At 38.3% G+C, this 18309-nt stretch overlaps 3 protein-coding genes across 3 annotated transcripts in view; 2 read left to right on the plus strand and 1 right to left on the minus strand.

The window, feature by feature from the left end:
* The window catches only part of LOC137288184 (blood vessel epicardial substance-like), a 164777-nt gene that overhangs the window by 43499 nt on the left and 102969 nt on the right, over window positions 1–18309 (minus strand). The gene's annotated exons all lie outside the window — the stretch shown is intronic.
* LOC137288179 (alpha-L-fucosidase-like) lies at window positions 508–10973 on the plus strand. Its single transcript, XM_067820613.1, has 8 exons — window positions 508–910; window positions 2628–2734; window positions 2976–3106; window positions 3247–3380; window positions 3846–3943; window positions 9595–9727; window positions 9918–10088; window positions 10323–10973. The coding sequence occupies exons 1-8, from the start codon at window positions 510–512 to the stop codon at window positions 10555–10557; spliced, it is 1410 nt and encodes a 469-aa protein (XP_067676714.1). The 5' UTR covers window positions 508–509; the 3' UTR covers window positions 10558–10973.
* Window positions 12739–18309, plus strand: LOC137286406 (alpha-L-fucosidase-like). The gene is made up of 8 exons (XM_067818253.1): window positions 12739–13128; window positions 13230–13336; window positions 13638–13768; window positions 15085–15218; window positions 15958–16055; window positions 16266–16398; window positions 16792–16962; window positions 17795–18309. The coding sequence occupies exons 1-8, from the start codon at window positions 12755–12757 to the stop codon at window positions 18027–18029; spliced, it is 1383 nt and encodes a 460-aa protein (XP_067674354.1). The 5' UTR covers window positions 12739–12754; the 3' UTR covers window positions 18030–18309.

Consider the following 18309-nt stretch of genomic DNA (forward strand, 5'->3'; position numbering starts at 1 on the left):
CTCAAAGTGCTTGTGCTATTACAAAGAAAGGGTTAAGGCCATGTTCTGCTTCATATCTCTCCCTCAATCACCTTGCAGACAAACTCAAAGAGGTTGCACCATATTAAAGGTGTCGGCTGAGGCCATGTTCAGCTTCACATCTCACTCTCAAATACCTTGCACACATGCTCAAAGAGGTCACTCCATAAAAACGTTGGGGTCTCACACAATGTTCTGCTTTACATCTCACCCTCAAACACTTTGCAGGTATACTCAAACAGGTTACACCTTCACCATTTTTTAAGATATATACCTTTATGTCTTTAACTGACCATCCTTCACTGTCATCAACCATTTTTTAAAAAATCTGAAGGTTAAAAAAGAAACACACAACATAAACCTTTTCAGTGCAACCAGTATCATCACCCTGTCTGTCTTTTACCTTGAACATTTAGTCACCTGATCAGATATCAGCTGTCCTTGACCTTGATTTGGCTATAAACAGAATCACTAGATATACACAAACATTGATGCAGGATCATAAGCACACACAGCTGTCATCAAGTATAAGCACAATGATAACTGTCTTAATACTGCTAGCTTTAACAGTGACAGCAGATGGACAGTCAGGAAGGAGGACTGAGATTCGCTATGACCCCACATGGGAGTCCCTAGATTCCAGGCCATTACCAACATGGTATGATGAAGCCAAAATTGGAGTATTTGTGTCATGGGGAGTCTTTTCAGTGCCAAGTTTTGGAAATGAGTGGTTTTGGGAATACTGGCAAGGGCAAAGGATTCCAGAGTATGTACAGTACATGCAGAACAACTATAAACCTGACTTCACCTATGCTGACTTCGCTAGTGACTTCACGGCAGAGTTCTATGATGCTGAAGCATGGGCAGAATTGTTTGAGGCTTCTGGAGCTAAGTATGATGTTAATCATTCAATGAGTGAGTGAGTGAGTGAGTGAGTGAGTGAGTGAGTGAGTGAGTGAGTGAGTGAGTGCTGTATATGAGGCTGTGCAATATTACCAGTAAACCAGTATATACCAGTACAGTATCTTGAAATAAAATTATTACGATACGGTTCAGAATACGTCATCCAGAGTTAGCCCTTAATGCAATAGCAATAAAATGTGCTCTAGAAGTGCCAAATATGATTTTATTTGTGTTGGTTTCATGTACAGGCCCCACTAAGTAATGGAAGGAATTACAGCAAATTTGAAGGAATTGCATCTCAAATGTAAACAAACGCAGCCCACTCGTGAAACAATTACAGTGATATCCATAGTTTAGCAGTTATAACATAAACACAACGCCCCTATCAGAAACAATGTCGGTAATACTTGAAACATGCACAGCCATCTTCAGAGATGTCTCGACTCCGTTCCACGATTTGTTGGTCGCGTCCTGAAACTCACACATCGACACATTTGAGATGCAGTTCCTTCAAATTTGCCGTAATTCGAAACATCTGAGATGCAATTCCTTCAAATTTGCCATAATTCCTTCAGTTACTTATGTGGGCCTGATGTTTACAAGTGGAAATGTCTCTATAAGTGTCTCCAACAAGTGTCAAACATTCTACCAAGTTTTGTGGGTTTGAAGGGTATCAGATGTGGTATTTTGGAGGAATTAAGTGGCTACAAATGAACTCAACTTTTAAGAAAAGCAAGATTTATTTATGTCAACTTCTTGTGAGTAACATGATGTTTCTGAGTGTATGCTTGCTCCTTCATCAGGTCAAGAGAAGCAAGCAAATTGTGCTTTTCTTATGCATTCAACAGTTACAGCCACTGATTCAATTGTCTTGAATCTCTCTTAGAGGTGAAGGTCTTATAAATTTCATAGGACTGTATTATGATATTCTAGTCAAGGATCTTAGTTATTGGAGGTCACAGGAAACTGTAAGCTCAAGTAGTTCACCTAAATCACGTTTTTGTTTCATTTTGAAAAAATAGTTCATGTTAACATATGTTTATGTTGGAGTCGACTCACGGACATGAATCACGAACATCCAGTAACAACCATTATGCTAGTATAGTGCACTGAAGTGCATGCTGTTGAAAAAGACAATGCTCATCATGAAAATCATGTTATACTATCACCTTCATCTTTATGTTCTGAAAACTTTATTGTAATTATGCCACATAATTTAAACATTGTACATTAAGGCCCCATATCATCTTATTTATCTGTAAACCATTGGCATACAGTCATACACAATGGGTACGGGAGTTTGGAAGTATGGTGTAACTGTAACTATGATGCACACACTTGGACAGAAGCCTTCCGGTCAATATATCACAGTATGTATTGCAGTACCTCGTAAACCATTGCAACATATTGCAATATGAAAATCCTGGCAATATCCAGTCCTTGCCATGTCCCATGGTTGCTGAGAGAGTGAGTGAGTGAGTGAGTGAGTGAGAGCCAATAAATCCGAATGAAAACAAATGTGGTAGTGTTGGCAGCTGAATCATTGGGTTTCATGGCTCCACTGTTGCTTCCATTTAACTTCAAACATGGATACTGGGTCAAGTGTACTGTTGTCAGATGAAACATTGCATTTCGTGCTTCCACTATGTCCTTCATTTGTACTTCAAACATGGATACTGGGTCACCTCTGTCTATTTTGTTTTCAGATACACTATCTTTATAACTAAACATCATGGAGGATTTTGTAACTGGGCGACAAACGTGAGTTTTAACTGGAACTCAATGATGGTTGGCCCCAAGAGAGATATTGTTGGTAATTATACGTTAAGAGGGATATTTAATTCTAGTTTCGAACGATTTTCCAACGAAATTTTACAAACCAAGTCATAAGATCTCCCCTGATTTTCTAAAATACAATTTACCATGAAGCTTTCCCTATTCTTGCAAATTCTGGAAAACAGAATAAAAACAATGCAATCAATTTGGAACGTAGACTGTGGACTCCCAGATGCACGTTTTTGTCCTCTCACTTCAACACCTAATGTTGTCAACAGGTGAGATGGCTCGAGCCCTGAAGTCAAAGACAGATATTCACCTTGGCCTGTATCACTCCATGTATGAGTGGTTCAACCCTCTGTATCTACAGGACAAGGCCAACAACTTTACAACCACCAAGTTTGCTGAGGTCAGCTTAGCTAAATACATTATTCACAATTTCTCTCATATAAAGTTTACCAGGCCTAATAGTAATTCAACAATACTGTCATTATAAGATGAGCCATGAAAATATGAAATCATGAAGAATTAAAGTCAAATCTGTTTCAGCAAAAGACTATTCCTGAGCTGTATGAACTTGTAAACACGTACGAGCCAGACCTGTTGTGGTCTGATGGGGATGGGGAGGCACCAGATACTTACTGGGGTTCCAAGGAGTTCCTGGCCTGGCTGTACAATGACAGGTATGTGCTCCAGAATGAGACTGCCACCCATCAGTTTTGTGACACTGTATAAATATCACTTAATACAAAACATAGACAAAAACTTCTCTTCTAGTATTTTCCTTTTACAATTCAATTAGTATCCAACACTACACAGTCATGTGAGACAAAGAAAAATCCTGAAGGTTTCAAACAAAGAACAGCTTACAGAAATCAAATCAATCTACTCCCACTGACTTTAAATATCTAAACACAAATGAGTTCATAAGAAGCACTGATCTGTATTTCGGAGGATTCTGATTATTAACACCACCCCACTTCAAGCACAGCACACCTGTTACTTTCTATTGTTTTTGTCAATCAATGTGAATAGCCAAATAATTACTTACTGACAACAACAAAACATTTACATTGTTTTCTGAGAACCATGGTAACTTCTTTCTATTAATATGCATAATGTATTCTAAAGTCTCCATCAATCTGCAGTCCAGTGAAGGACAGGGTTGTCGTCAATGACAGATGGGGAAAAGGGGATGCATGTCATCATGGAGGCTACTTGACATGTGGAGACAGGTTCAATCCAGGTAACATTTTACAACATTGTTTGAGAACTGCCTTTGTTCATGTATACAGAAAACTCAAAATGAGAAAAGAAGCTTAATGTACAGTCACAAAATATCACTGTACACTCATTCTCAAAATTAGTGCACAATTGTGAAATTATTTCCAAAATATTTTTCAAAATTAAGAGTTGAAAATGACATGTGTATCGTCAGTAATGGTATCTCATGAAATTTTAAACATCAGCATCACACAATTAAGCATCATTGAAATATTTTTTATCTAAAGATTGCACAGACAAACTCAAAGTATTTTACGTTATATTAACTGATTCTTAAATTAAAAATAAAACATGACTCGTGCAGCCGTTAATAATAGGTAGTCAAAGCATTAATGTTTAGCTGCAATATAAATTTCCTGTAAATCTATACATCCATGGTTAAAGAACTTAAGAGTCTATTAAAGGTACTTTTAAATATGCCAATGTTTCAGTCCAAAATTCTTGAATTTCATGAAAAAATACCCCACCTACTTCATTACTTCGGGTGTCATCGAATTGATTTGTAACCTTATGAGCCTTCAATTTTTGCTGTATTTGGATCATTCAATGCACATAGCCCCTAAATACAACCACAATGCATAACGTATTATACTAATTTTAATGAAGTAACATACAACTGTGTATTGTGTAACAAAATATCCTTCTTTAGTCTGAAATCATGACAAAATGTCATGAGCAACATTATGTTCCAGTGACCTGTATTTGGTCTACTTAAAAACATGAACTCACAATGCTATAACGTAAAATACCAATGCCATAATGTAAGATACCACAAGGTTCTCTGGCAGGAGTAAAGAACAGTATTTTATTCTTAATAAAAAGCAACTGGAAATTGTTCTTAGAACATCACCAAATACTATGGTATCAATTTCCAAAGTAGTTCTGGTACAAACTGTTGATTCTCTCGCGATCTTCGGGAGGGAAAATGAACATCCTTTCAGATTTCCCTTTTGGTTTAGGATCTGATACTTTGTCCAGTACAAATCATTTGTTCACCCAGATGTTTTCACTGTCTGAACTTCATGGCCATTTGTATTTACAGGCTTTTCCCGATGCCTCCATAAAACAGATTTGATAGTCCTGTTCGTCAATATCCAGAACTTTTCCATAATATACTTTGTTGTCAAATTCATAAATGGCAGCAACGAAATTTTCCATTGATATCTCAGTGGGTGAATTTTGGTTGCCTTGGACAGGGTCAGTGTCTGCTTCTGACTGGGTAGGCAAAACGACTTTAGCCATGACATTCTCTGGCTCTGGAGCGTTCTCCGCACTCTCATCTGGAGCCGGGATTGTCCTAAGAACCTTTCTCTGCCATGGACATGACAGGAGAGACAAAAAACCATCAGAGGCAAAACACCCATCACAGAAGCAGGGTGTTTCTTTTTCCATGAGACACCCCTCCGCTTCATTAGATGTGTGAAGCATCATGGTTCCTTTAACTGGCTTCACCCCCCCCCACTGTTCAAGCCTCCTTTGATTGGCATCGCAGTTTTCTTGAAGATGTATGCAACAGAACTTGGTTACCCATTTGCCCATACACAGAAGTCGTGAGCTCATTGTATTTTGCCTTTACCCTGTTTCACGGCTGAATCGGCCATTCGTTCGGCGGTACCTCAAAGGCTGTCACAGGAACCTTTACTGTGACCACATTCAAAATAATGCCACAAAGTCCAAACATCAAACTCATCAGGGTGTTGTAGGACATAGTTGAAAGCTGTCTGGTTTCTATATTGGCTTGATGGCAAGTCCATCCAGTAATGAACATACGCCAGAGATGGAACCAGTTCTTTAACGTCTGAAAGCAGTGACTGCAGAATGGTGTATACGGTGCCAAAACTATGGGTCATAGTATCAGAGACAAAGATGAAGCTTTTGTGATTGAGGACTCCATTGTTCTTGAAGTATACAACAGCTGGATGAAGTGTTACCATCGTGGCATTCCAGTAAGCAGATTGGAGCTCGTCAAGACTTTGACAGAGATAATTCTCAGCAAAATCCATTTGGATGATGACGTGAGAGTCCGGCAAATTGTCCTTCAAGAACCTAAGCTGAGCATATTGTGTTTGAACACGAGCCACATGTTCACGGAACTGTGTACACTGATTCAAAAAGTTGCTGATAAAATCATCTTTGGCCACTTCTTCATCCACAAGCTTCATCTTTGACTTGCCCTTGCTGTCTGTCACCTTCTTTCAGGTCTTATAGGTAACCTTGTCAAGCTGAATCTGGGAAGTTGGGTCTTAATCTCTGTCTGAGTATGAGCGTTTATGGAAGCATCTGGGCTTGATGTGGAAACAACCTTAAAGGTTTTAAGAGATTTCAATTGTAAGGCCATATTCTGATGTTTACTGCAAAGACTGGTGTTCCTTGCTGTAAATGACACTGGCAAAATGTTAGCAGGTCTCAGTTTGCAAAATGATGATAACGACTGTTTCACATTGGAGAACTCAGCCCTAAACTTCAGGAATATCTTGGCCAGATAGTCATGTAAGACTCTTTTTTGAAGCTGTGATTTTCCGACGGAGTCATTTTTCCTGGGCATACAACGAGAGTTGTCATCTCTCTTATAGAACGCAACTACATCTTCCTGAAGAGCCAGTCTCGTCTTCCATTTCATTTTTCCCACATTCATTATGCCTTTAGATGATGTAATGTTCTTTGGTAATGTTCTCCTGCCTTTCTGGATCTTGGGGTTGCAAATTTTATGTTCTGTATTTCTTTTTCAGTTTTCTGCTTAGGTGTCATAGTGTCAGAGTCTTCTGTTGTTGTCTCACTAGAAGTGGATGGCTGACTAGATGATTTTGATGTTTGATGTTTGTGTTTATGGAATAACTGTTTGTAATGTTTGCTGACTCATTTCACACGTCTCTGCAGAGTCAGATTATCAAGTTTCAGCCATGCAATTGTTCTGTTAGCTCTGGAAACTGCATGAAATATCCTTTTCCTGTTCTTCTTGCCCAATGATGTTACATTCGGAAGTTTAATCAACAACGGTGCAGTCGAAGTAGTTGGCCAATCAGTTGTGCTGGATACCATGTTCTCTGTGTCTCCTGAAACTGACTCAATGCTACTTGCAGGTACACCTTCTGTCTCATGGAGTCCTCTCAACTTCACTGCTCTCCTGTGTTCCCTGGCTTGTTCCCGAACCTTTCTACAACGCTTAGTTTTGTCGTTTCTGCTCAGATCACCAGTTTTCTATTAGTACTGCCTCACTCTGTCAGTTTCTCTTTGCAAATATGCGGCACCTTCTTTTTGTTTTTTGCATTCTCGATATAGTCTCTACCTTTCAGGTTTGGCCATATTTGAGATACTGCAAAAACAAATGATATATTAATGAATGTTTTTTTTGTTATTACCACATCAAAATGTGCATATATACCAGTATTTATAAATGCAAGACGTGTTTGTTAATGATTATTATGCTTAATGTAATTTACATCAATTTCCTTTACCCTTTACTTTTAATCTTAATGCATACATGTATACAAACACTTTTGTGTCTTTAAATTAACATACTTAACTTAATACAAATTATATTTTGAAATGTATTTTTTTATAAACATCAGATTGTGTTTGATTTGTCTGTTCATAGGGCATAAACCATGTATCCTTTAGTCCCTGTATGATATACTGTATTTTACGTTACAATCACTGTATTTTACATTATGTGTAAACACGTTCAAATTAATGTCGTGTAATCAACTTACAGAGTAAAACATGAAGCTGTATAATCAGTCTTCTGAGAAATCAAGTACTTCGCAACGAATTTGTAAAGGTATTGTTTATGTGCATTCAGTGAACTTACCTTAGGGAGAAAACAGATGTCCAGGAATGCACACCGTGCTTTCACCAGATGATGAACTACAAAGATGATGTCATAGTTTCTGCGTTTTATGTCATCAACTTTTGTGATGTCGAAGTCCTGCCTTGTGTTCCTGTCTCTCACTTACATCATTGTTATGTAAAATACTGTAACATAAGTTATGTTACTTAAAATACTTTAAACCAAAGCTTCAACAAATATTTTAGAAAAAAGTGGAGGCAGACAAACATTTATACTTCTATCAACTCAGGGGCCATATACAAATGAGATATGACTCTTGTATGACACTTCATCCTCACCATATACATGAACACAGCATAACATATTATACACTGTTATCCAATCGGTCTTGAGACTCGGATTTACATGCTTATTCCGAGGCTAGATGGCAAACTTGTACTGTTTGTCGCATTTTATTAATTGTTTATTTCATTACATTAATATTTATGTTATGAAATATAGAAGTTTGATATATTTGCATTTACTTTTATCTGACATTTAAAACATAACGTAATATACTCATACTTCAGCGACTCAATTCAACTTGAAAGCTATGTTTTTGAAACAGAAACAGATTCTTAAAATATATGTGTAACAAACCTTCACTATTTTCTTGTTAATTCATGAAAAATAGGACTTTCACTTATGAATATTATTTGATGATATTTCACATTGATGTAATGACTATTGCACAGCGACATAAACGTTTTGATTCAGTTACATCATACCACCACATATCCCGTGTGTTAAGTCTGCTCGGACCAAGATTTACTTGTCCTCATACATTATAAACGAACACAATAAGACGTCTAATGTGAAAAATGCCAACATTTCTTTCATTTTGTATTATTCTCATATGTCCGACATTGAATTGTGGGAATTGTGCACCAATTTTGAGAATTAGTGTGCATGTACATCATGATTAATGATGAATACACAATCTGAACTTATCGGATAAATTTTATGTTTAGAAATATGTGTCGTCACTGATTATGAGAGAGTGAGTCTGGCTTTATGCCACTTTCAGCAATATTTCAGCAGTATCAAGATGGGACACCATTTCACCTATTGTACAACACTACCTCACCCTCCCTCACTGATTATCAAATATTGTGGTAATCATGAATGCTAGCATGGGCAATAAGGTTGTGACAATATGGTTCATACACACGAGATCGACAATTACCATTTGCAGATTAAAAAACAGACCAAAAAATGTCAATTTCATGTGTATTGAAGGGTATACTAATAGACTGTCTTAAAGGATTAAATGTGGATTATCACCTGACTATAAAAACAATGATGTCGACTCCAGGTGTGGTTGTTTCATGGTCGATTCACTAGGTGTGAATACAAAATAACAATTGGAAACTGTAATGCATGAATCTTGTTTAATGCAGATGGTTGCCATTCAAATACATGTTCATTATGGATGATAAATACAAATCTACACAATACATGACTATAAATTTACATTATTTCAAAAGTTCTTTAGGAGATGATCACAGGAGTCCATGAATTCCATCTCAATTAATAAAATGCAATCAATTATCTATTATTGGTCAGTTATATATTATTAGTCATGTCAGTTCAAATTTGTGACATGTGAACTTGTGTTCAGAAAGTGGACTGATGCTCACCCTTATTAATCCCTTGATAATCCCTTATATAAGCAAATCGCACATCAAAGATTTGCCGCATGTCGATCTGGCGTGTATGGTCCCCCCAAAAGTGTCGATGTCACGTGAAGACACCGACAATACATATGATTCTTTCACATGTTGAAGGAGTACTTCAGCCCAGAAAGTGGGAGGGAGGATTGACAATTGACAGGGGATCATGGGGATTCCGTCGAGAGGCCACACTGGAAGAATATCTGACCATGGATGATATTATAACACGGCTTGTTGAAGTTGTCAGGTGTGTACATACTTAATCATAAATCAACCACTCAGTGAGTTGGGGACATTTTTTCATCATTTCTAGCAGACCAGATGGATCCAATCATAAACATTTACTAGTAATTCTGGCAGCTAAAAGAAAATGGTTCCAGGCGCCCAATATAAAAATCTCAGACTAATATTTTCCAGGTTCATATTTATCATTTCAGCTGTGGAGGGAACCTGGCAATAAATGTCAGTCCAACCAAGTATGGCATGATTAGTCCAATCTTTGAGGAAAGACTGCGTCAGATGGGAGAATGGCTGAAGGTGAATGGAGAGGCTATCTACTCCTCCAAACCTTGGGTGGCCCAGAATGACACAGTCACACCAGGAGTCTGGTAGGTACTTTATATATTCAACACCCTGGGTGGCACTGAATGACACAGTAACACCAGGATTTTTTTTTTAAACTTTCCACATCCTGAAAAATTAACAAGGGAAGATATATTTAAAGATATCATTGCAAACACAACAAGGAAGACATGCAACTGCCCAGTAACTTTAACCATTATCTGTTCTTGACGCTTATATTTTTCTATATTGAGCCAGACACCACATTCCTATCTTTTCAGGTACACACAGAGAGCTGGGACCGTGTACGCCATTGTGCTCAAATGGCCTCAACCAGGTCAACTCATACTTGGATCAGCTTTGCCAAAAACCGGAATGAAAGTCAACCTCCTTGGGTACACTGAAGGTCCCTTCTCATGGCAGAATGCTTCACCCAAAGGAATCAGCATCACAATCCCTCCCATCTCAGTCAACAAGATGCCATGTCAGTGGGCATGGGTCTTTGCCATGACATAATGGTTATGACAACTCAATGCAAGCTCAGAAAAATAGGGTTGATAAGGGCACAGTGACATATACATATGAAATAATCTGTTAATGGGATAAATCTTCAAAATGAAATGGCAGAAAATGGTAAAAATAGACAATTTTTCTATTTAACTTATTTAACATGAAAGGTCTCATAAAAATCATTGCTGCTTTGACTGCATATGTGAAAATTATAACCAGTATTTTTTTGCTCGTTTATTTGTCCAACTTAATACATTTCTTAACTCTCTCTGACATAACCTAAGGTGATGAAAGAGTAAGAGTAATAAGCTTTCAGATACCATTGTGTTTTCCCAGCTCTGAGAGACTTCAAGTCATTCTGACAGAGAATGTGAACACGATGGCTTCAAGTTTGAGTGAATAAACAATTGCACATTAATAAAGTGTTATTAGTTTAACTTTATTTCTCAAACAAACCTAAAAACAACCCAGATCCTACCTACCTACCCAACAGTTTTGAGAGGTGTTATTGGAACTACATTGTTTTTATTTGGCCTTACATGATAATAATAATGCTAACTATGCATGATAAAATTTATGCAGACTGTAAGATATCACTTGAAAGCACAAGTGTTCCTCTATTTTCATGCAGGTTTCTTCACAAGCGATGCAGTACAAAGGAATAAATAAAGGAACACTTGTGCTTTCAAGTGATCCCTCACATTTTTCCCCTCAGTATATATTCCGAATATTATGACACACGTGAGGAAGAAATCAAATGAATCACAAACATTCTGAGCCAGGGTCAAAAACGTCTCAGGTATAAAGACAGAGATTAACCCTTTCAGCAAGGTTTATAACAACACCATCAATCTTGGACATCGAGCAGACATAGTCAAAGAGGTTACTCATCAGGAAGGTGTTTGCTAACACCATGTTCTAATACATGCCCTGCTCCACATCTCAACCTTGAACATTTGCAAACTGCTCAAAGAGGTTACTCCATCAACAACATATGGGCCATCCACAAGGTGCATTTGTGCACATCATTCTGGGGATAGAGGTTCTCGTTTTCCCAAAGCATACAGAAATTACCCAGGCTTTGAGAATGACAACTTCTGAAACAACATCACTAATTGCAAAACTAAACCTGATTGCAACCAATCATGAATCAAGAAACCCCGCACCATGAAAGAGCCATATTAGCACACATGTTATGTAGGAAGATATGACAGGAGCAACTTCTGTGGGAAGAGAATGCAAGATGGGGCAATCACATGTTCTGCTTCACATCTCACCTTCAAACACCTTGCATACATACTCAAAAAGGTTACACCATCAAGAAGATGTTGGGGTCACACCTCTTTGATCATGGCAGCAAGGTGTGGGGTGACACACCTGTGATGCTCAAACACTGCAACCACGATCAAAGAAGATACATCCATGACAAGTTTAAGTCTACCACCATACACTTTGTAGATATATCCAAAGAGGAAAAAGCCATCAGTCAGGAGTCAGTTAAGGATGCTGTTTATGTTGTCTTCATCAGTACTAAGAATGCAAAGAAAGCATAATTTTGTATTATGCAACACAGAAACTAAACTTGTGTAAGTAGGAAAGTAAAATATGATATGATATGATTGTGCTAAATGAGGTGTCAGCTCTTCATGACAGATTTGAAACAAGGAAGCGATACATGTTCTCTGGGGCATGAACTAAATGTGACTTTGTGTGGTGAAGAAAAGGCAAAGTAAATATGAAACATTTGGAAACCAGTTCACTTCATGAAATACAGAAAACTATTAACTGTTGAAATAATGTCACAAGATGAATTAGAAGTATTCACAAAATGTTTCATTATACATGTTACCTAATTATGGGTCAGCGTCATAATGCTGATGAATATATCAATGACCTTGTCCTTGATACCTCTAACATATCCAGAAACAATAACTATCAGGGTCATATGTCTTAGGGGCAATACATACACATATAATGGCAATACTACTCTTTTTCACAGGCAAAGCATTGTTATTTCAAAGTATTAAGCTTTTAACTTAAGCAGCAACCAAAAGACGTAGTTGTCAGCACATTTAATTGAGTGTCATTGTCCGATTGCTGACATCTCTATCGATCATGACCTTCACCCAGATTACAACATATCTAGAAATGATAACTATCAAGGTAATATATCACAAAGGCAATACATATCACAACTGTTGAAATGGCTATCACTTCAGGTGGTTTGCTTTTTTCTCTAATCATTGTAACAGTCAAAGCAAATGCTTTACACTATGAACCAAGTCCAGAAGTTCGCTATGACCCCACATGGGAGTCCCTAGATTCCCGTCCCCTTCCGTCATGGTACGATGAAGCGAAAGTGGGAATATATATCCACTGGGGAGTGTTCTCTGTACCAAGTTTTGGTTCTGAGTGGTTCTGGGAATACTGGGAGGGATTCAAGCAAGCCAACTACATAGAGTTTATGAAGAACAACTACAGACCAGACTGGACCTATGCAGATTTTGCACAAGATTTTACAGCTGAATTCTATGATGCCAACTCATGGGCGGAATTGTTTGCAGACTCTGGTGCTAAGTATGAGATGCTTGTTGTATGAGGTTATTGCTACAGTTTCTTGTGCATAAGATGATTAGCCAGATCATTCCCCTGTTTACCACCATGCTTAAATGTTGTAGGTACGTTGTGTTGGTAAGCAAACATCATGAAGGTTTCTGCAACTGGCCAACCAATGTCTCCTTCAACTGGAACTCCCAGATGGCAGGACCAAAAAGAGACATTGTAGGTAAGAGGTTGTATGCTATATATTACAGTGGATACAGGTATGTGCTTCATCAGTGTAATGATCTGTCTCATGATTGTAGCTGAGATTAGGTCCTTGGCAGCCTGGGCCTGTCGTAAGAGGCGGCATAATGGATCACATGGCCAGACTCTGAAGTCTTTTTGCATGAATAACTGCTCACAATATCAATCACTGCATTGTCAGGTCCAGATTTGATTCCTTACAGAAGTTTAACATTCAGCAGAAATACTGCAACATTAAACTACAAATAAACACATTCACTGATGAATACATTTGTGGTCAGGTGAGCTGGCCCAGGCCATCCGCAGCAAGACAGACCTCCACTTTGGTCTGTATCACTCTCTGTTTGAGTGGTTCCACCCTCTGTATCTACAAGACAAGGCCAACAACTTCACCACTACCAGATTTGTTGAGGTCAGCTTCTTTATATACATCACTGACAGATTGTCTAAAACTGTGTTTCAGTGAAAATGATCAAAATGGCATGAGTGAGTAAGTTTAATGTCAACTCTTTTATCATTTCAAGCAATATCACTAGACAGCAAAAATGAAATTATATTTGTTATATAATTCGGTTATCATCACCTTAGGGAACAATCTTGGTCAGCAATCCCAGTCAGTTTTAAACTGAACATCATTACATGCCATCTGCAGCTGTGCAGTTGCTTTTTTCTGATAGTCTATGCACTCCTTTGTGTACCCCACCACTATTACAAACTTGTCGGAATCTAAAGGTCATACCTTGCAAAGAGTAAGCCAGGAAAGACATCAGCTTTGTGCAAGATCAAACATAGAGACTAATGCAAAAGTATCACTTGCATGGAAATACCATTATATTGGGATTTCGATGATATCATTTGAAGTTTGTATTATGTAACTTCTGGCATCCTCATCTCACTTGATAGCAAGTATTTGTAGAGTGCTATGTTCACTCACTGATGGCAGGTATTTGTAGAGTGTTGTGTTCACTCACTGATGGCAGGTATTTGTAGAGTGCTGTGTTCACTCACTGATGGCAGGTATTTGTAGAGTGTTGTGTTCACTCACTGATGGCAGGTATTTGTAGAGTGCTATGTTCACTCACTGATGGCAGGTATTTGTAGAGTGCTATGTTCACTCACTGATGCATGCTCATGGTACTTCTGTTTTTGATGACACTTTTTGGTTTGTTGATGGTATATATGGTTTTGATGACTGATGACTATTCAGTAATTTCATATGTTAAAGCATAGATTATTCTGGTGTTGAGCCAAGTGTAAACATATGATCTGTCCTGCACATAATATGATCAACAGGTCAACTTCACCTCCAAGGAATCAACTTGAATCTTGAACCTGAAATCCCCACACTCAACATTTTTTTTCCAGAACAAAACAATGACTCACTATTTAGTGGGAGATGGTAATGTTTTATTCAAACAACAATGAATTACACAATGCTAAGTCAGTTTGATATTTATATCTTGAGAGCTGTTCCACATGGGTGAAGGTTCTGTATGATGGTGGCTTTTCTTGCTGGTAGTTTCAAGCCAGTCCAAATGGTTGACTGCATTGTCAAAATAATCTACAGATGCTACAGTCATTTTTTAACTGTTTCATGATGACAGGAATTCATCATTTCTGTCATGTAGACTTCATCTAGAACTGGCCTGGAGCATTTAATTTTTTTTCATACTAGGGTATAGCATGAATATATGACATCACATTCCAGTATAATCAAATCAATTTCAGGAAAAGACCATGCCTGAACTGTATGAACTTATAAACACCTACAAGCCAGACATTATTGACTCAGATGGAGACTGGGAGGCACCAGACACATACTGGGGGTCCAAGGAGTTCCTGGCTTGGCTGTACAATGACAGGTAGACAGCCCGAGTGTTAGGATACTGAGCATCCATTTAAATGGTGATATTGTGTAAATACTGTGAAATTAACATTAGTGACTTTGTAACTTACCATCCAATGCAAAAATATCCCCTCAGTATACTCATAGCTCTTACATCCCTGACAAATGTGTATGAATATTATTTGTCTTAAATACTTTTGGTAGGATTTGTTCCAATGGACCAGTGTACATGTGAGTGCAATTAAGAAGCTGGTGTGATGACAAAGAGCACTTTCAATGGATAGACAGCTTCCTTATTGCTTGATAATAGTAATATCATCTACAGTGCTTATCTTCAAGTTTGCATGTATCTTTTAATGTTTTGTCAGTTCTTGTATTAGACAATGACATTACTGTTTTCTAACCAGTGTCTTGGACTTTTGACTGAGAATCAAGAAAACAATATGAACTAATTGTGTATAAGGGACCATTCATAATTTATGATTATAGGGGATAATGATGATTTTGAGGGTGGGTAACCCATTTTGTTCTATGGAGGTAGGGGGGTCATTAATGTTGTACACATGTTCTGTGGGTGGGTTTTTGATTTTGTACATGACTAACAGGGGGTCACTTTATTGTACATTAATTTGGGGAGAGGGGATGGTGTTACTCACATTGTACACCATAAAAATCCTCATCACTCCTCCCCCCAGCCATAAATTATGAACAGTTCCTAATGGCATACAAATCTCTTTAACATTTCCTCCTTGCAGTCCAGTGAAGGACACAGTTGTCACCAACGACAGATGGGGAAAGGGGGACTTGTGTCATCATGGAGGCTATCTGACATGTACAGACAGGTACAATCCAGGTAATAAGGTAAAACATTTCATCAGAGGGCATCTATTTGGTCTGATAATCAAGACATTTCATATTTTCAATACATTCATAAACTACACTCACAATAAATCTTGAAGTTCAAACATTTAATGCAGAATAATGTCCATCTACTAAATTTCAAATGAAATTGTGGTACTGACTAGGTCGCGAAACCATAGTTTATTCTTCTCACATGCTATAGGAGTACTTCAGACAAGGAAGTGGGTGAGTGGGATGACAATTGACAAGAAATCATGGGGATTCCGTCGACAGGCTGTACTGGATGACTTTCTGACAATAGAGGAGATTATATCACAGCTTGTTGAAAGCGTCAGGTGTGTACGTACATAATCATATATGAGTCTGTCAGGTGAGTTTTGAATGCTCCCTTTGATCACATGTCTCTGACAGACCTGGGGGAAGAAAAGTGAGTGAGTAAGCATGGTCTTACCTCACTTCAGCAATATTCCAGTAATAATCAAACCAGGGTCTTTGGTATGATGAGAAAACGCTTTAACCAAAAGTCTACCCCACTGCTTCAAGGGATGTAGAAATGAAGAAAAAGAACTTTAAAGGAGGAGGAGGGATTTCAGGCCTCTGCCCCATACACTGAGTAAACAAAATAATAATATCAATTTGGATATACAATATTTTTTTGCAACCTTCCACATTGAATTCTGGCTGCTAAGAGGAAAAGTCATCATAACAATTACATTTGTAATTTACAGCTGTGGAGGGAACCTTGTGGTTAATGTGGGGCCAACCAAATACGGTATGATTAGTCCCATCAATGAGGAGAGACTTCGTCAGATGGGAGAATGGTTGAAGGTGAATGGGGAGGCCATCTACGCCTCCAAACCTTGGGTGGCCCAGAATGACACAGTCACACCAGGAGTTTGGTAGGTACTTTATGTATTCCACACCTTAGGAGGCCCCGAATCACACAATCACTCCAAGAGTTTGGTAGATATTACATTTTCTCTACACCTTTGGTGCCCCAGAATGACACAGTCATAACAGGAGTTTGGTAGGTATTGTATATATTCCACACCTTGACTGGCACAGAATGACACAGTCACACCAGGAGTTTGGTAGGTATTGTATATATTCCCTACCTTGGGTGGCACAGAATGGCAGTCACACCGGGAGTTTGGTATGTGTTGTGTATATTCCCCCCTTTGGGTGGCACAGAATGACAGTCACACCAGGAAGTTGGTAGGTCCTTTATGTGGTCAAAACATTTCTCTCTGATCAAGTGGATGTAATCATGATGGATGTAACAGCATATTTCATGATCAAATCATTTGAAAAAAGTCTGTCACTTGTCCTCTAAGAACAATTATCTAGCCTCATGTAAGAATGTCGAGTTTTGATTGGTTCACGTGACTCTGATAACATACCATGTACATTCATCACGATCCGCCAGTGGGAGTGTAAAAGTCGTATACTCCCGCTGCGAAATCATATCACCCCGCTCAGATTCTGTTAAACTACTCTTTGTGATCTCTCTTCCAGAATACACAAAGAGAACAAATCTAACGTATGTATGGATTACAAATGCCCCAACTTTCATCTGTTCTGATCAAATTCAATACTCAACACAGTGCAATATTTTATCAGGTACACACAGAGGGCTGGGATAGTGTGCGCCGGACTGTGAAAGTCTACACTTTGCTCTTAGGATGAGACATGCCACACGTTCAGTACTTCAAAGTGTGATATTCCTTTCAGGTACACACAGAGAGAAGGGACAGTGTACGCCATTGTGCTCAAATGGCCTCAACCAGGTCAACTCATCCTTGGATCAGCTTTGCCAAAATCTGGAATGGAAGTCAACCTCCTTGGGTATACTGAAGGCTCCTTCTCCTGGCAGAATGCTTCACCCAAAGGAATCAGCATCACAATCCCTCCCATCCCTGTCAACAAGATGCCATGTCAGTGGGCATGGGTCTTTGCCATGGCGTAAATGGTTGACAACAAGATGTATCTTTGCAAGGGCACAGGCATATATGTTTGATAGTGGGATGGGAACTTCTTTGTGACACAAATGGTTAAAAGAGATGGACCTTTAAAATGACAAATTGTTGACAATTAAAAAGATGGCCTTTTCCATAACACATTTTTTTGACAATTTGACAGTAAATGCATTGGCTATTTAACTTACATTTTTTGTGTTACAAATAGAAGTTGTTTTCTTAATAAAGAGAATGCTGCCTCGATTGAATATACAAAAATTCTGACCAAAA

Source organism: Haliotis asinina, chromosome 6 (assembly GCF_037392515.1).
Source record: "Haliotis asinina isolate JCU_RB_2024 chromosome 6, JCU_Hal_asi_v2, whole genome shotgun sequence".
Taxonomy (NCBI): Eukaryota; Metazoa; Mollusca; class Gastropoda; order Lepetellida; family Haliotidae; genus Haliotis; species Haliotis asinina.

What these genes read in the sequence shown, in the direction of transcription:
- LOC137286406 (XM_067818253.1), top strand. Translation starts at nt 12,755, where the DNA reads ATGGCTATCACTTCAGGTGGTTTGCTTTTTTCTCTAATCATTGTAACA. An exon ending in TTTGCAGACTCTGGTGCTAA is followed by an intron (nt 13,129 to 13,229) that starts GTATGAGATGCT and finishes TAAATGTTGTAG; the next exon opens with GTACGTTGTGTTGGTAAGCA. An exon ending in TACAGACAGGTACAATCCAG is followed by an intron (nt 16,056 to 16,265) that starts GTAATAAGGTAA and finishes CACATGCTATAG; the next exon opens with GAGTACTTCAGACAAGGAAG.
- LOC137288179 (XM_067820613.1), top strand. Translation starts at nt 510, where the DNA reads ATGCAGGATCATAAGCACACACAGCTGTCATCAAGTATAAGCACAATG. An exon ending in CAACCACCAAGTTTGCTGAG is followed by an intron (nt 3,107 to 3,246) that starts GTCAGCTTAGCT and finishes AATCTGTTTCAG; the next exon opens with CAAAAGACTATTCCTGAGCT. An exon ending in GCCTGGCTGTACAATGACAG is followed by an intron (nt 3,381 to 3,845) that starts GTATGTGCTCCA and finishes ATCAATCTGCAG; the next exon opens with TCCAGTGAAGGACAGGGTTG.